The 16,791-nt window shown below is 40.3% G+C and overlaps 1 protein-coding gene across 2 annotated transcripts in view; it reads right to left on the reverse strand.

Moving 5' to 3' along the window:
* ARHGAP32 (Rho GTPase activating protein 32) overlaps positions 1-16,791 on the reverse strand; it is a 394,792-nt gene that overhangs the window by 273,080 nt on the left and 104,921 nt on the right. The window contains exon 2 of one of the 2 annotated variants that reach the window (XM_066259723.1): positions 3,007-3,061. The exons of the other annotated variant lie outside the window; for it this stretch is intronic. Coding sequence (XP_066115820.1) covers positions 3,007-3,017 — 11 coding nt within the window. The 5' untranslated portion in view covers positions 3,018-3,061. The remainder of the gene's footprint in view (positions 1-3,006; positions 3,062-16,791) is intronic. 2 annotated transcript variants of the gene reach the window in all.

A 16,791-nucleotide genomic window follows, 5' to 3' on the forward strand; every position in this document is an offset into this window, starting at 1 on the left:
AGGAGTTTTTATATAAACAAATGGACAAGACAATTCACTGTGTACTCGTTTTTCTGCCAGCATCAACCAACTAGCCAATAACAAAAATATCACCTTATACTGATACAGCAGTTTACTATATTCAAACAACCTGACATATTTCAAAGCAAAGGACAAGTGACAAAAAGAAATTAAACCAAGGGACGGGTAGGAATTTTATATTTAAAATACAGACATTAGGAAACTAAACTTTTAAAAGAAGAGAAAGCATTGAGAATTCATTATAAATTTTCAATATATAGTTTTCCATTAAAGAGCTTAATTAAAAAATAAATTAAAAAACAAACAAAAAACAACCAGGAGCAACACATTCCAGGAAATGAGTATACAATGAAAAAAGTATGGCCACTTGCAGCACTGTTTTCCAAAGAAAAAAACTAAGGCTGTTTCTTCAAGTGTGGCTTTAAAAGAGATTCGCAATCCTCTTTTTTCTTCCCCCAGAAAGTTCAGGTTCATGCACATACTCATTAGTAACAATGACTCATAATCTACTTAGAGATTTATTTTGATTTAAAAAGCAAATTATCTTTGAGACTGTCAAGCTTGTTGAGCCTTCAAACTTTAAGGTAAAAAAAAAAATTTAATTAGAACTTAGTTTACTTGAAACCAGCAGCACAAAAAAGCAGCTATTTTTAAGAAGGAATTGGAAGGGAGGAAGAAGGGGAAGAAATGAAGTCTCTGGTCAGCTATGGACAAACAGAAGGAAAAAGGAAGATGGCAAAAAGTACACTTTGTGTAACTCCTTAAAAACTCACAGATGAAACAGACATAAAACATTAACTAGAATGTCTGAGGATGTCAATAAGGATACCAATACTCTTCCTCAAAACATTCTGAAAATGACACCGGGGATACAATGACACCAAGTGACATGATGATCTGATAGCCCCTGGGAATGAATCAACATGGGACAATCCCACTCTGTTGCAGACATTTTTGTTAAGCTATCATCTCTGAAATTATGAATATTTGCCTCATTGAATATCTGGTGCAGGTGCCTATGACAGACAGTAAAGAAGAATCTTGCCAGTAGCTATTCACTGCTAAAAAGCATGAATGGCCAGAGAAATACTTCTGAGAACATAACTTGAGACAACCATTAGCACTTATAGAAGTTTAAGAGATTCAAACAATCTCAAAGTTAGAAGATCTCATGGAAACCAACTACTCGTAAGTCAGTAAACTACACTCTAGAAGTTCAGGTTCCTCTCTCTCTTACAGTGCAAACAGATCAACTGTAGCACAGTACAGCTGTGGAAGAGCTCAATACTGCTACAGTTCCATTACGAAGTAGCATGGCTGTGAAACCGCACAGCTGTGAGGAGGCCCCTCTTGGGCTAGACAGCACTGCTGCTCCCCTCTGCTCCATGTTGGACTGGTCTGCTCTGCTCTAGTCTAGTGAGACATCTTTGGTGTTTCATCTTCAGTGCTTCAGCTCCAAGCAAGAAAACAGTCTTCATTCTTAGGTGGAAAGGGAAAGTGCACTCTCTGAGCCAGAGGGGAGCTGACTTATATTGACAGAAGTCCCCCTCCCCTGGCCCCTGATTGGTTTGTCCTCATCCACAGACTCCAAATCCTTACAGTTGATTGGTCCAAAAGGCACTGTCCTGACTGTCAGAATAGAGCAGCTCTGATTGGTTGATGAAGGTGTTGATGGAGTTATTAGCTGCACAGCTCCAATTTTCCAAGGAAAGGCTCAGTCCTATTGGTTGAAATACAATTGCAGGAACCTCTTTATAAGGGCTGGCTCATATCTCAGGCTCACAGTACAGGCAGGCAGTTCAGTGCAGGAAGCAGGCAGCTGAGTGCAGGCTTCTCCCTTTAGTACAGTTTGCACGAGAGCCCCCATACAGATATGGTTCCTAGGTTCTGTTTTTTAAATTTGAATCCATTTAGCCATCACGAGTCCCTGGCAGGTAATGCTTTCACAGGGTCCACAGTTATTAGGACAGCTACTGTTTTTGTTAGTGCTCTGGATACAAAGCTGATAGATTTTGAGTTATTTGTGCAATACTGTTTTTACAAGACCTTTTATTTTTAGTGCGTGATTTATAAAACCACAAGATTTTTGGGAAATACATATTATAGCAAAAACACTGTAAAAATGTTTTAAAACCAATGCCAATATTTACTATCCATGCCTTTATAGATCCAATGCTCTTTCCATTCTTACTACAGAATAAAATTACTACCATAAAAAACACTAGGCATCTAACACAACAGAATGGCTATGTATGCCCTGCTTGTCTCAGTGCCTTCCATGTAAAACAAAAGCTGGGAGTTTCTCAAGCTGTATGTAAGAAAGATGCTAAGCCTGGCTCCTACCCTTAACTGGAAATCACTTGAGTTGCTTTAAAAACTACAGGTTCTCCCACCCCCACACAGAGACCACATCCCAGAATCTGAATTAGAGGTTCTTCTGTTAATCATACTCATCAAACAGCTCAGCTGTATAATAATTAGGCATTTATAGAAGAAAAGACAAGCCCAAAAATTAAGCCCTAAAACGCTATGTTTTTACTTTCTGAAATGATCAATAATTCAAGTAAAAGAAATAGCATTCCTAAATGAAAAGTATTAAAATTGGATAGCCATTTTTAATCCAATAACTCAGAAGTGATCAATTCAGGTATGGAAGGGTTGTTCATTAGCTGTATGTGGTTAATACAAGGCTTGAATGAAAGAAAATAGTAACGTTACTATGAACTTGAACCTCTACCTAGTTGCCTGGCTTACTGTACAAATAAGGCCTTTACTGTGGGAAACAAAAGCAAAACCATGGTGTTTGTAATTTACATGTGTGTGGGAAGTTATATTTTCTGGCTTTTTAAATTTTTTTTATTATTAATTTTTAGAGAGAGAGAGGAAGGAAGAAAGAGTAAGACAGAAATATCAATTTGTTGTTCCACTCATTTATGCATTCATTATTTGATTTTTGTATGTGCCATGACTGAGGATCGAACTCACAACCTTGGCATGTCAGGACTGAAGTTGTATTTTCTTAGCAGAGAGCTCTGACAATCTGAAAGAAAAAAAAATCACCATGCACTCGTAACTTTTTTATTTTGCAATTCTTGGGTCTATGGGGGCAAATTATTTTTATGAAGGCTATACCAATATCATTTTACACTACTGCAAACCATATTGCTTAATTTACATCATTGTAATTTACAGTTATTTCTCCACTGATATTTATTTTAAATGCTTATATGACTACCACAGTAGAATGTTAAAACTACTACAGTACACAACATAGCACAACTATAAACAATCCAAGTGGCAATTAGAGCAAGGTCTGCCGATACAAAATGCCCTACAAAATTCCTTTACATATTATGTACTTCTATATGTGTGCTTAAATAACATGTACTTAAATATTTGTGACCCAGAATATTTACAAGAAGGTGATAAGATTTTAAATTGGAGACTAAAAAATTGCTCCTTCTACATATAAAGAACAAACCTTATTTGGGCTACCAAATATGACTAATTTAGATCTCAAATTATATTTTCATCTGAATATTACCTAGTTGTGCCCAAAAATATATATTATGTCTTAATATGATTCTATAAATCCCACCAAAAGTTTGTATTTCATTATAAAACATTTCAAACAAAATACAGTATACTTAAAGAATCTGAGTTTTCATTTGTCTAAGTCTCAAATGTTTTGACTCACTTCGTAGTTCTGCTTGAAATCTGAAGAATACAAATTGAGATATAGGATAATTAAGGTATGTCCCCCAAGCCCTGGCCTGTGGTGCAGTGGATAGAGTATTGGCCCAGAGCACGGAGGTCCCCATTTAATCCCCACAGATCCTAAGGTAGCCAGCTTGATACTGGGGTCACTGGCTCGACCCCAGGGTCACCAGTGCTCATAAGAGGAGCCTGACCAGGGCTCATACGAGGAGCAATCATTGAGTGCACAACTAAGTGAAATAATGAGTTGATGCCTCTCTTTCTCTCTTTGCCCCCCTCATCTCTTACTTTCTCTCTCAAATAAATGGAAATATTTTTAAAAAGAAAGAAAGAAAGAAAGAAAGAAAGAAAGAAAGAAAGAAAGAAAGAAAGAAAGAAAGAAAGGAGGGAGGGAGGGAGGGAGGGAGGGAGGGAGGGAGGGAGGGAGGGAGAGGGAAGGAGGGAAGGAGAGAAGGAGGGAAGGAGGGAGGGAGAGAAGAAATGAATGAATGAATGAATGAATATAGGAATGTCCCCCAAGGTGTTAGCATAGGCAGTTAGCTAGTTATTAAGGGGAAAACAAGGTAATCAAATGAAGGAGTCAAGATATTAAAGTTTAATAAAACTGGAGGACCTGCTTCAATAGGAAGCTGCAATATCCCATTTTAGCTTAATTTGCTAAAAGGCTGAAAACATTCATAGGCCCAACTACACATTTCAGGAATCCACTGTGCCCTCAGAAGTCCACTGTACCCTTTGCCCTCCAGACTCAGGTGTGGGAGGAGTTTCCCCAAGGCACTGCCTTCTGGTACTGGGGGCAAGCAAGAAGGAAAATTCTTCCGTTTTAGGACATGTACAATGGAAGTCAAAACTGGACAGGGAGCATGAAATACTGGAAGGTCCAGAAACTAATTGGTTAGCTTAAAAGGTAAGCTAGTTCTTCCCAGCCCCCTCCCAAATATGTAAACACGGGTTTAACAGAGATCTGGCCCTTTGCCCTTTTTGCCCTTCTCTCCACATTCCTGCAGAGGAAAACATGCTAGCCATGTCTGCAGCCATGCTGCATGGGCTGACAGCCAGACCATCTCCCAGTACAAGCTTTGAGCAGTTCCTGGACTAGACTATGGCACAGAATATCTGGGCTTTAATCTTTATACTGGGCAGGCCCTGGCAAGTTGGCTCAGTGGTAGAGAATCAGCCTGGTGTGTGGATGTCCCAGATTTGATTTCCAGTCAGGGAACACAGGAGAAGCTCCCATCTGCTTCTCCCCCTTGCCCTCTCTTGCTTCTCTCTCTCTTTCTTTCTCTCATTCATCTCCTCCTGCAGTCATGGCTTGACTGGAGCGAGTTGGCCCCAGATGGCTCCATGGCTTCTGCCTCAGGCACTAAGAGCTTGGTTGCTGAACAACAGAGCAACGCTCCAGACTGGCAGAGTATCACCTAGTGGGCTTGCTGGGTGGATCCTGGTCTGGGCGTTTATGGGAGTCCGTCTCTCTGCCTCCCTTCCTCTCACACATCTTTACACTGGGCATACTGAAGACAAGACTAGACTTTTTCTTTGGCGAGACAGAGGGAGATGAGACTTTGGGAACCTGTAAGCAACCTATTTCAACTGCAAAAACCTAAGCTTCTCCAATATCAAAGGCACTAGCATGCTGCTATGCTCAAGGAAACACATTTCATTGAAAGTACAAAATCATTGCCTCAGCTAAACCAGAACAATACCCTAGCCTAGGAGATACTTTATCTGACACAAAGGATGTAGTTTACCAACTATAGCACCTAAATTTTAATCCTCCAATTTGTCAGGATTACTTGCCAAAGGCAAATGACAACATGTAATATGTACTAAAATTTCCTGGAACCAGCAGTGAGTGATATGATAGTAAAGGAGAAAAATGACTGATCCAAGAGTACAAGATGTCATCATGGCATCATCAGAACCCTAATTAACAGATTCCAAAACATGTCAAAAATACTGTGCCTTATCTTACCTGCATTAAATGAATTCTGCATTATTGAAACATAAATATTAGACTAAAGCTCCTAAAAATATGACAGTTCTCCCTTAACTGAATTAAAATTTATGTTGCAGACATTTTTAATAGTGCCACATTTTCATAATGCTACATAAGTCATTCAAAAAGATTTCTTTCAAGTACAATATGGTGCTCAATGAGAGCCAAAATGATGAATCTTACATGAAGACACAATACAGATAAGATGAGGCACTAAAGGAGAGCAGAAAGACTTAGACAATGAGACTATTTACTCTAGTTTTGTGGGAGAAAGGTGCATATGTGATTTACATGATTTTAAATAAAAATTATAAAAACCTTGGCCCTGGCCGGTGGGCTCAGTGGTAGAGCGTCGGCCTGGCATGTAGAAGTTCCGGGTTCGATTCCCGGCCGGGGCACACAGGAGAAGCGCCCATCTGCTTCTCCACCCCTCCCCCTCTCCTTCCTCTCTGTCTCTCTTCCCCTTCCGCAGCCGAGGCTCCATTGGAGCAAAGATGGCCCGGGCGCTGGGGATGGCTCCTTGGCCTCTGCCCCAGGCGCTAGAGTGGCTCTGGTCGCGGCAGAGCGACGCCCCCTGGTGGGCGTGCCAGGTGGATCCCAGTCGGGTGCATGCAGGAGTCTGTCTGTCTCTCCCCGTTTCTAGCTTCGGAAGAATACAAAAAAAAAAAATTATAAAAATCTTGATGGTAAGAACTTCTCCATTTACCTTATCTTGTCCATGCTTGTTCAAGAAGTAATTTTTAAAAGAGAATTGCAGCAGCACCCTTCCCAAAAACCCCATAACCCATCTAACCATGAGAAAGACAAACTCAAACTGAAGGGCATTCTGAAAAATAACCTACCAATACAAGTCAAAACTATGGAGCCTGACCAGGTGGTGGCGCAGTGGATAGAGCGTTGAACTGGGATGCAGAAGACCCAGGTTCGATACCCTGAGGTCGTCAGCTTAAGCATGGACTCCTCTGGCTTGAGCACAGGCTCATCAGCTTGAGTGTGGGGTCGCTGGCTTGAGCATGGGATCATAGACATGACCCCATGGTCACTGGCTTGAAGCCCAAGGTCACTGGCTTGAAGTCTAAGGTCGCTGGCTTGAGCAAGGGGTCACTCGCTCTGCTGTAGTCCCCCAATCAAGGCACATATGAGAAAACAATCTATGAACAACTAAGATGCCGCAACAAAGAACTGATGTTTCTTATCTCTCTCCCTTCCCACTGTCTGTCTCTATCTGTCCCTCTCTCTGACTCTGTCAAAAACACACACACACACAAACAAAAAAACAAAAAAAAAAAACTATGGAGGTCATCAAAATGATAGAAAATCTGAGAAACTTTCACAAACACAAACAGTCCAAGGAGAAATAATGACTAAAGGTAATTGGTACCCTGGAATGGAAAAAGAAACCCAAAAACATTAGGTAGAAACTAAAGATTCAAATAAAGTGTAGACCTTAGATAATAACTATGTATCACTATTGGTTCATTACATGTAACAAATGAACCATACTAATGCGATGTGTTCTCTGTACTATCTGAATTCCATCACTAAAAGTGATTGAAAACGCTACTCAAACTGGATTAAACATAAAATAATTGGCTCATACAACTGAAAATACTTAAGGGTTGGTCTTATTTAAGCAAAGAAAGATTCAGAGGGTTCAAATGGCTTCAGAAAAGTGTCTCTCCATTTGTAAGCCTTGCTCTGCTCTCCAGACACTGGCTATAGTCTTAGATTTCATGTACAGACAGAATGGCTATATTTGTTTTAAAAATGCAAGTTTGTTACAAAGTGACTGATATACTAGGGGACAATTTGAACATAGCATGAATTTTGCATTTGCTTATGCATGATTTCATCTGCTGAAAGCAGCAGATTGGGAATCAACAAATTTTTTGCACAGGGCTAGATAGTAAACATTTTATGGTCTGTGTTACAAATACTCAGCTATGCCATTGTGGAAGGAAAGCAGCCAGATAAGCCAGCAGAATGTTTTCCAATAAAACCTTATTTAAAATAAGCAGTCTCTTCAGTTGTTGATCAGATACTAAGTGGACGCAGAAAACTGCACCCAGCTAAACCAAGCCACTTAGGATTACCCACAATGCACTCAAACAATGAGCCAGTCATCTACATATGGTGCTATGACTTGCCATCCAATTTCTGATCAGCCTCTTTCAATCACTTTATAACTCACAAGCTGCAGCCCTTTGTAACCACAGGGTGGCCACAGTCCCCACCCTCTTCTCTTGTGGGAGCCACAAGAGGTTGTTTAACTGGGTCAACTGAGATTTCTTACCTACTTCTGAATCAATCATTGTGCCCAAAAAAGTTTACTGTGATGACTGGTGTGGACAATCCTGCAACAGGAAGATGGAGTCCCTACTTTGTCCCTGAGGAACCAAGACTAGGATAGGGTGGGAAAAGATTTCCAAACAAAAGTCAAAGGAGAAAAAGGACAGGGACTGTATTTTTTACCTGGTACTCAACTGAGAAATACATCTATTGATATTTCATTGCTGTGAAAACACTAAAAAGAATTTAGTGACGACAGCATAATTTTATTCTGTTTATAGTAAATTTAAAGGGTTATCAAGGCTACTTTTAATTAGGCATTACTTTCACCTTGCCTAATGACTTCAGAACTAATTCATGAATTAAAGGCAGCTCATGGACATTAAAATAAGCAATCACAAAATTTTCAAAGACTATATTCTCAGAGCTTTTAAAAACATTATACCTTGCTTAAGTCCTTGCTTAACTCCAATCAATTAAATAGTTCCTCTCATAAATATCATATATTGATTTTAAGTCAATATGAAGTTCTTCTTAACAATTACCTCCCTTTATGAACTCCACTCAAATTATATATATAAAAAAAATTACTTCCCTGAACTCACCAATTTTTTTGCATCACTATGTCTTTCTTTGTTTGAACTGATTAGTCTTTCATTCATTTGCTTGGTAAAATTGCTTTTGGAAATAGATACACACATAAACACACACATACAAAGATTTTATCATGTTAAAGCAAATAATCATATTTTATCAAGAATAAATGTAGCCTGATCAGGAGGTGGCGCAGTGGAAAGAGTGTCGGACTGGGATGCCGAGGACCCAGGTTTGAAATCTTGAGGTCGCCAGCTTGAGTACAGGCTCATCCAGCTTGAGCGCAGGGTTGCTGGCTTGAGCTTGGGATCATACACATGATCCCATGGTCGCTGACTTGAGCAAGGGGTCACTCGCTCTGCTATAGCCCCCTAGTCAAGGTACATATGAGAAAGCAATCACTGAACGATTAAGGAGCTGCAACAAAGAATTGATGCTTCTCATCTCTCCCCTTTCCTGTTTGTCCCTCTCTCTGTCAAAAAAAAAAAAAAAAAGAAAAAAGAAAAAAAAGAATAGATGTAGAATTTTAAATGCTTTTTCAAAATCAACTGAATTGAAGAAATGATATTCTTTTCAATTATTTTATGGTGATACACAAAAGGAAATATCTTTCTATTCCTGGGGGCAGTGGGATACTCAAAACGAATCACATAGCCCTGGCCAGTTGACTCAGTGGTAGAGCATTGGCCCAGCATGTGGATGTCCTGGGTTCAATTCTCAGCCAGGGCACACAGAGAAGTGCCCATCTGCTTCTCCACCCTTCCCCCTCTTCTTTCTCTATCTCTCTCTTCCCCTCTGGCAGCCAAGGCTCCATTGGAGCAAAGTTGGCCTGGGCACTGAGGATGGCTCCATGGCTTCTGCCTCAGGTGCTAGAATAGCTCCGGTTGCAACAGAGCAACATCCCAGATGGGCAGAGCATTGCCCCCTAGTGGGCTTGCCAGGTGGATCCCGGTCTCTGCCTCCCTGTCTCTCATTTAATAATAATAATAATAGTAGTAATGAATAATACACTGTGATTCATTTTTTTATTTTTTATTTTTCTGAAGTGAGAAGCAGGGAGGCAGAGAGACAGACTCCAGCATGCACCCCAACCAGGATCCAGCAAGCCCCCTACCCAGTAATGCTCTGCTCATCTGGGGTCACTGCTCTGTTGCTTGGCAGCCAAGTTATTTTAATGCCTGAGATGAGACCATGGAGTCATCCGTGGCTGTAGGAGGGGAGGAGAGAGAGAGAAAGAGAAAGAAAGGTATGAGGAGGTGTGGCAAAACAGATGGTCACTTCTCTGTGCCATGACCAGGAATCAAACCTAGGACTTCCACACACTGGGCCGATGCTCTACCCACTGAGCCAACTGGCCAGGGTTGCATTATTCTTTAATGAGCTCTGGGTTCTGCTAACATTTAAAGAATTTTTACACTAAAATTCATTTGTGAGACTCATCAAGAAACAACTGTTGGAGAAGATGTGGGGGAAAAGAAACTCTTGGCATACTGCTGGTGACAATGTAATTGGTGCAGCAACTAGTGAAAACAGTATGGAAGTTTCTTTAAAATCTAATAATAGAGCTACCATATGATATGGCAATTCACCTTCTGGTATTTATCTGAAAAGTATGAAAACACCAATTTATAAAAATATGTACGCCTACACTCATCACACCATTATTTATAATAGCCAAGACATGAAAACAACCCAAGTGCCCACCAACAAATGAATGGGTAAAGAAATGAGTGTATATACACAATGGAATACTACTCAGCCATAAAAAAATGAAATACTACATTTCATCTTGTGAAATACATTTGCAACAACAGGGATAAATCCTTGGGTTATAATAAGTAAAGTAAGTCATAGGAAAAAGGATTTTAAAAAATTTAATTTAAACTTCTAATCTTTCTTAAGTCTCCCTTTGTTCTCTGGATATATTTTCCTATTTTCTCTCTCCTTAAATTAGAAAGATTTATTCTAATAATTCTTGTTCATTAATATGTATCTTTAATACAATCAATCTTCCTATCTATACAGTTTTAGCTAAATCCCTTAGGTTTTAATGTATTTTATTTTCATTGTCATTTTCTATATTTTTTACTTCCTCTCTAACCCAGAAATTAAAGAATTTTAATTTTTATGTGATAGTATTTTTGCATTTTGAATTTTTAAAATCTAATTAACTTCTATATTTATTATAAGTGATCAGGAACATTGCCTCAACTATTTTTATTTTAGGGTTCTTCTTGGGTGTTGTTTTTTTTGACAGAGACAGAGAGTCAGAAAGAGGAACAGATAGGGACAGATAAGAAGGGAGAGAGAGATGAGAAGTGTCAATTCTTCGTTGCAGCTCCTTAGTTGTTCATTGATTGCATTCTTATATGTGCCTTGATAGGGGGGCTATAGCAGAGCGAGTGACCCCTTGCTGAAGCCAGCGACCTTTGGGCTCAAGCTAGTGACCATGGGGTCATATCTATGATCCCACGCTCAGGCAGGTGAGCCCGTGATCAAGCTGGCGAGTCCACACCCAAGCTGGCAATATCGGGATTTCAAACCTGGATTCTCCACATCCCAGTTCAACACTCTTATCCACTGCGCCACAGACTGGTCAGGCCTTCTTGGGTGTTTACTAATGCCCAATATATGACCAGTTTCTTTTTGTTTTGGGTTTTGGTGGGGGTTTTTTGTATTTTTCCGAAGCTAGAAGTGGGAGGCAGTAAGACAGACCCTCGCATGCGCGAGACCGGTATCCACCCGGCATGCCCACCAGGGGGCGATGCTCGGCCCCTCTGGAGCATTGCTCAGCTCTGGCGGAGCCATTCTAGCGCCTGAGGCGGGGGCCATGGAGCCATCCTCAGCACCCAGGCCAAGTTTGCTCCAATGGAGCCTTGGCTGTGGGAGGAGAAGAGAGAGACAGAGAGAAGGGAGAGGGGGAGGGGTGGAGAAGCAGATGGGCACTTCTCCTGCGTGCCTTGGCCGAGAATTGAACCCCACACCTCCACACACCAGGCCAACGCTCTACTGCTAAGCCAACCAGCCAGGGTCCAGTTGTTTATTTTTAATGTTCTAAGAGAACATAAAAAGGTATGTTCTGTTTTGTTTTGTTTTTAGAAAGAGACAGACAGAAAGGGAGAGAGATATGAGAAGCCTCAACTCCAAGTTGCATCACTTGAGTTCTTCATTGATTGCTTCTCATATGTGCCTTGACTGGGGGTTCCTACTGAGCCAGTGACCCTGGGCTCAAGATAGCAACCTTGAGTTCAAGGCAGTAAAATTGGATCATGTTGATGATCCTGTGCTCCAGCCAGTGACTGCAGCTCAAACTGGCAAGCTCACGCTCAAGCCAGCAACCTGGTTTCGAACCTGGGACATCAGGGTCCTAGGACAACACTCTATCTACTGCACCACCACCAATCAGGTAAGGTATGTTCTTATTTTAGAATATCAAGTTCAATCTAATTAGATTTACATTATATTAATTATGTTTTCTTAAATCTTTATTATTTCTACTGTTATTTCCAACACGTTTCTATTTCTCCTTATCTCCTATAGTTCTGACTTTGTTTTCAAAGGCTGTTAGTTGATATATAAATAATCAATACACACCCTTTATTATTGTTAACCTTTTTTGCCTCTTTTAATCCTTTCTTTTGTGAATTCAACCCTGCCTGATATCAAAACCTGTATTCCTTCTCTGGTAGCTCTGCTTCAAGTAGCCCAGAACACTTTCTCCTATACTCTGAAAGCAAAGCTGCCATGAGAAAGTAACACTATCCCCTATATGAGGTCAATGAAGACACCAATGTGACAGCGGCACAATGCAGGCACCTTTACAACCATGCCATAGCAAAGGTGCTGCTTTGCCAAATTAACATTGCGTAAGAGCTAACAAAATGTTAAATCCTGAGCACCGGTAATGCAGTATAAAAGACGTTGCCCATCTGTGAACGTTTTCTAAAGCTATCTTCTTTTATAACACATATACCCTGCAACTTATATGTCATGAATCACATAACAATTGCCTCTGAGATGTCTGTCTTCACTAAAAATATATTGTATACTCAGAAAAAAAAAAGACATTTCAGTACTATCTATATTCCATTTCTGACCTCTGAATAATTTTAATTTTAAAAAAGATTGTATAGTCCTCAAGGATTATCCTGACCTTTTAAATAAACAGTACTGACAGAGAAACAGGCATATACTTAACAGCCTTGCCCAGCGGTTAAAAGCACTCCTTTGGGAGTCAACCCTGAGCTCTAATCCCCAGCCTTTGTTATTACCAGGGGACCCAGGGCAAGCTATTTAACTTAAGCCTCAATTTCCTGGTGTACAAAATAGAATTAAAGCAGAATTAAATGTGACAATGTATATAACATACATGATGAAATACCTACTATACAGTAAGTGTTTATAAATTGTTTCTGTGCAGACTCTGACTTACATCTACTTTAAAGTGTGCCAACATTTAAAAGGCATTCAGTTTATGTCAATTCAAATTCTGATTCATATCATTACATGACTTTAAATACACTATGAAGGATTAAATATGTTAAATACTATCTACTTAGATAGCTGTTACTGAAAATACAGACAATCTTATCCATGGTATCTCCCATTGCTAAAGAATGAATTACAAACTTCCTTATGTGGTATATGTGACCTTGATATATCTTTAGTATTGCAGCATCTTCTGTCAATCAGCCATAGCAACTGTTTATACTTCTCCACCTATACCACGCTGTTCCAAGTTCTTTACAGAGGTGTTTCCCTATACCTTTAATGTACTCCATCCTCCATCACAACTACGCCCGCACACCCCACCCTCCCACGCCTGGCAAAACTACTTGTCCTTCTAAATTAGCTCATATCACCTCCTTTAAGAGGTCTTGCCTGATCTTTACAGATATAAATTTATATAAATATAATTGGTGATAAAAGACAATAAAAGGAGGCAAAAGAAACGAGATAGAAAAGATAAGGAAAATACACATAAAAAAAGAGAGAGTGGGAGAGAAAAGACCTGAGGAAAAGATTTCCTGAAGGCATGCATGTCAAGTACAATAGGAACCCTCACCTAATGCCAAATAATGCCAATAAAAACTATTCAGGTTTACAATTCCCAGGCAATAAAAAGGGAAGACCTAATAATAACACAAAGTGGGTACTGCAGGTTGGATTCTCCAGGAAGCAGACTCTGACACATCAGCACGTAGAATGTTCACTGGGAAGCACCAGGGGATCACTATGGTGAGACGGAGAGACTCTGATTAAGCAAAGGGAAAAGGTGACCTGCATTGCTGATCAATAAGAGCCGCCACCACCAAGCCCCTGGGAAGCACTGACATGGCCCTTCAGAATCAAGGAGGGACAGGAGGAACAGCCTCTATCAGCCAGTCTTTGGGCCACACTGGCAAGTGGTACTAAATTCACAGACACAGTCCGATTAGATTTCTTTTTTTTTTTTTTTTTTTTTACAGAGACAGAGAGTGAGTCAGAGAGAGGGATAGACAGGGACAGACAGACAGGAACGGAGAGAGATGAGAAGCATCAATCATTAGTTTTTTGTTGTGCGTTGCAACACCTTAGTTGTTCATTGATTGCTTTCTCATATGTGCCTTGACTGTGGGCCTTCAGCAGACCGAGTAACTCCTTGCTGGAGCTGGTGAGCTTTTGCTCAAACCAGATAAGCCCGCGCTCAAGCTGGCGACCTCGGGGTCTCGAACCTGGGTCCTCTGCATCCCAGTCTGACGCTTTATCCACTGCGCCACCGCCTGGTCAGGCCCGATTAGATTTCAAACTCAGATTATACTCTTGAGAACTTGATAGCTGATTTTTTAAAATTATTTTCATCTTTTAGTTGTGGCATTCAAGTAGAAATAGCTTGATTTTTAAAGCTGTATGTTTTTTCTACCAGAAATAAATGCAAATTTCAGTTATATGTACATAGAAATACATAAACAAAAATTGTATTCTCACACTTTATCCATGCTTAGATAATTGTAATTATCAAATATAAAAATGGTTAAATATTTACAAACAAAGCATACCTTTCCTTCTGCTCTTAGTGTTTTATTGAGTTCAAGTTGAGACACCTTTCCTGTAACTTTTCTAGTATTCCTGTCCTCCAAATGATAAACAAGAATGTTTAAACCTGTTTTTCAGCTAAATGTTTCTGAGGTCTGTTATGCAATCTACGCTTCACACAGCAAGAACAAAGGAGTAGAGAATTCACATTTCACACACCAGCAGAAGTCACGATCTTAGGCAATTCTGTAATACTAACCAGCCAAAACACGATTCTTCTGGCCCAGAAATATCATTTCTCTGGTAATTTTCAAATGTTTCCAATATTTTGATAGACAACTTCAATAACATTACTATATTATTTATAAAAGAATATTACTAAGACGTGCCTCAACTTTCTGAAATCAAATCACAACTTTATGTTTCTGCCACACAATTTATGTTGTCTCCCAGAGTGAAAAGGAATGATTGAGACATGTTCCTACTTACAAATAAGAAGTACCTAAAATTCAGAGATTATTCATATGCACTTTCACACACACAGTGCTCATTCTCAACCCCATACAATTCATCTATCTCAAAGAGGAATCCATAACCACCTTGTCATTAAGAAAAGAACCTGGTCATCCCATTTCCAAAAGCAGCTTTTTATCCTAAAACTCATGGGCAAAAAGTGAAAAGGAATTATACTCTGAGGAAATACGGTGTTTGTAATTACAGTATTTTGCATAAATTGCTTAAGAAAACTAGAGCAGCCACAACAGATCATTTGACAATGAATACCTTTTCCTTTAACAGGAACACTTTCTAGAAGGCATTAACATTTTAAAAACAAGACTATAAAATGAGATGACATGCCTTAAGTCCCCACACAATATGTCTCTTCACCACTGCAGTGTACAGAAAGCAGAAGAAAAGATACAAGTACTGGGGTTGAATGTAAGGAAAAGAAAGGGTCTGTGTGTGACATAGGATTGGGAAAAAAAGAGAACTGTGATTGAGGTCAACAATAAAGATTTGTGAATAAATTAGTAAGAGAAAAAAAGAAAACAATTACTTTAGGCTCGGTGCAATAACATAACAGACAACAAAAGGCCACCTTTCACTTCTAGACAAAACTAAAAAACTGTCACTTTTATCAGGAGGTGTGGGGAAAAGAGCTTTGTGAGACTTGCTCACTGGTTTCCCAGCTGCAAGCACTTTGCACGATTAGTGCATGAGCATGTAGCAGAAAGCCACATGTGTGTCTCTATGAAAAACTACGGGTACTGTCCCTCGGTGGCAATTCTCCCAGATAACTCTCCAGCCACTGCGAGGAGCAGTTCCCTGAATCTCTCAGTTGCCACCGTAAGGGGCAGTTGTCCTGATCCCTTGCCCTCCACTGCAAAAAGCAGTTTTCCTTTGCTTGTTCGCTCACCCATCTCTGCAAGCCTCCAATAAATGGGTAATGGTCTGACACTTTGGAGCTCTGCAGTTCTTCTGTGGTCTGCTGGAATTCAATGTGAACCTGCCTGGCCTTGACCACAGCATTACATCTGGCGTAGTGGGCAGGATTCAGATCAGACCAGTATGGAGCTGCGAACACCCGTGAACAGTGGGTTAAAGGAATAGCTGATGTTCTCCAGCATATGGTTCCCTGTGGCTAAACTTTTGGGGGTCTATGGGCTGGGTGTTTTTTACAGCCTTGCGAAAAGAAACCAAAAGCTCTGGGCAAGAGGCTGCACAAGGTCAAAAGCTCCAGGATGAGCTGCAGACTGAGCACCAACAATGGCATGAGCTGGAACGGTCACTGGAGAGTCTCTGACTAGAGAACTCCAGTTCAGGATACAGGCTGAGAACCAATGATGGCTTGAACTGGAATAAGGGCTAGAGAAGGAAGCCAGCTGTTTTTGAGAGCTCCAGTGTGCAATAAAAGCTAAATGCCAATGGTGCCTGGAACTGGAACAGTTGCTTGAAAAGGAAATACAGGTCTGAGAGTTGCGGTTTGCCCTAGAAGCCAAACACTAGCAGCGACAGTTGCTAGAGAAACAACTGCAGGTTCAAGAGCTCAAGCTTCAGCTTCAGGCCAAGAGCCGGCAGCCACAAGAGCCATAGCAGTCGCTGAAGTAGGAGCTGCATCTGTGCCAGTGGAGTGGCTGTGAATCGGTGGTAGCACGTTT

The sequence above is a fragment of the Saccopteryx bilineata genome, chromosome 2 (assembly GCF_036850765.1).
Source record: "Saccopteryx bilineata isolate mSacBil1 chromosome 2, mSacBil1_pri_phased_curated, whole genome shotgun sequence".
Taxonomy (NCBI): Eukaryota; Metazoa; Chordata; class Mammalia; order Chiroptera; family Emballonuridae; genus Saccopteryx; species Saccopteryx bilineata.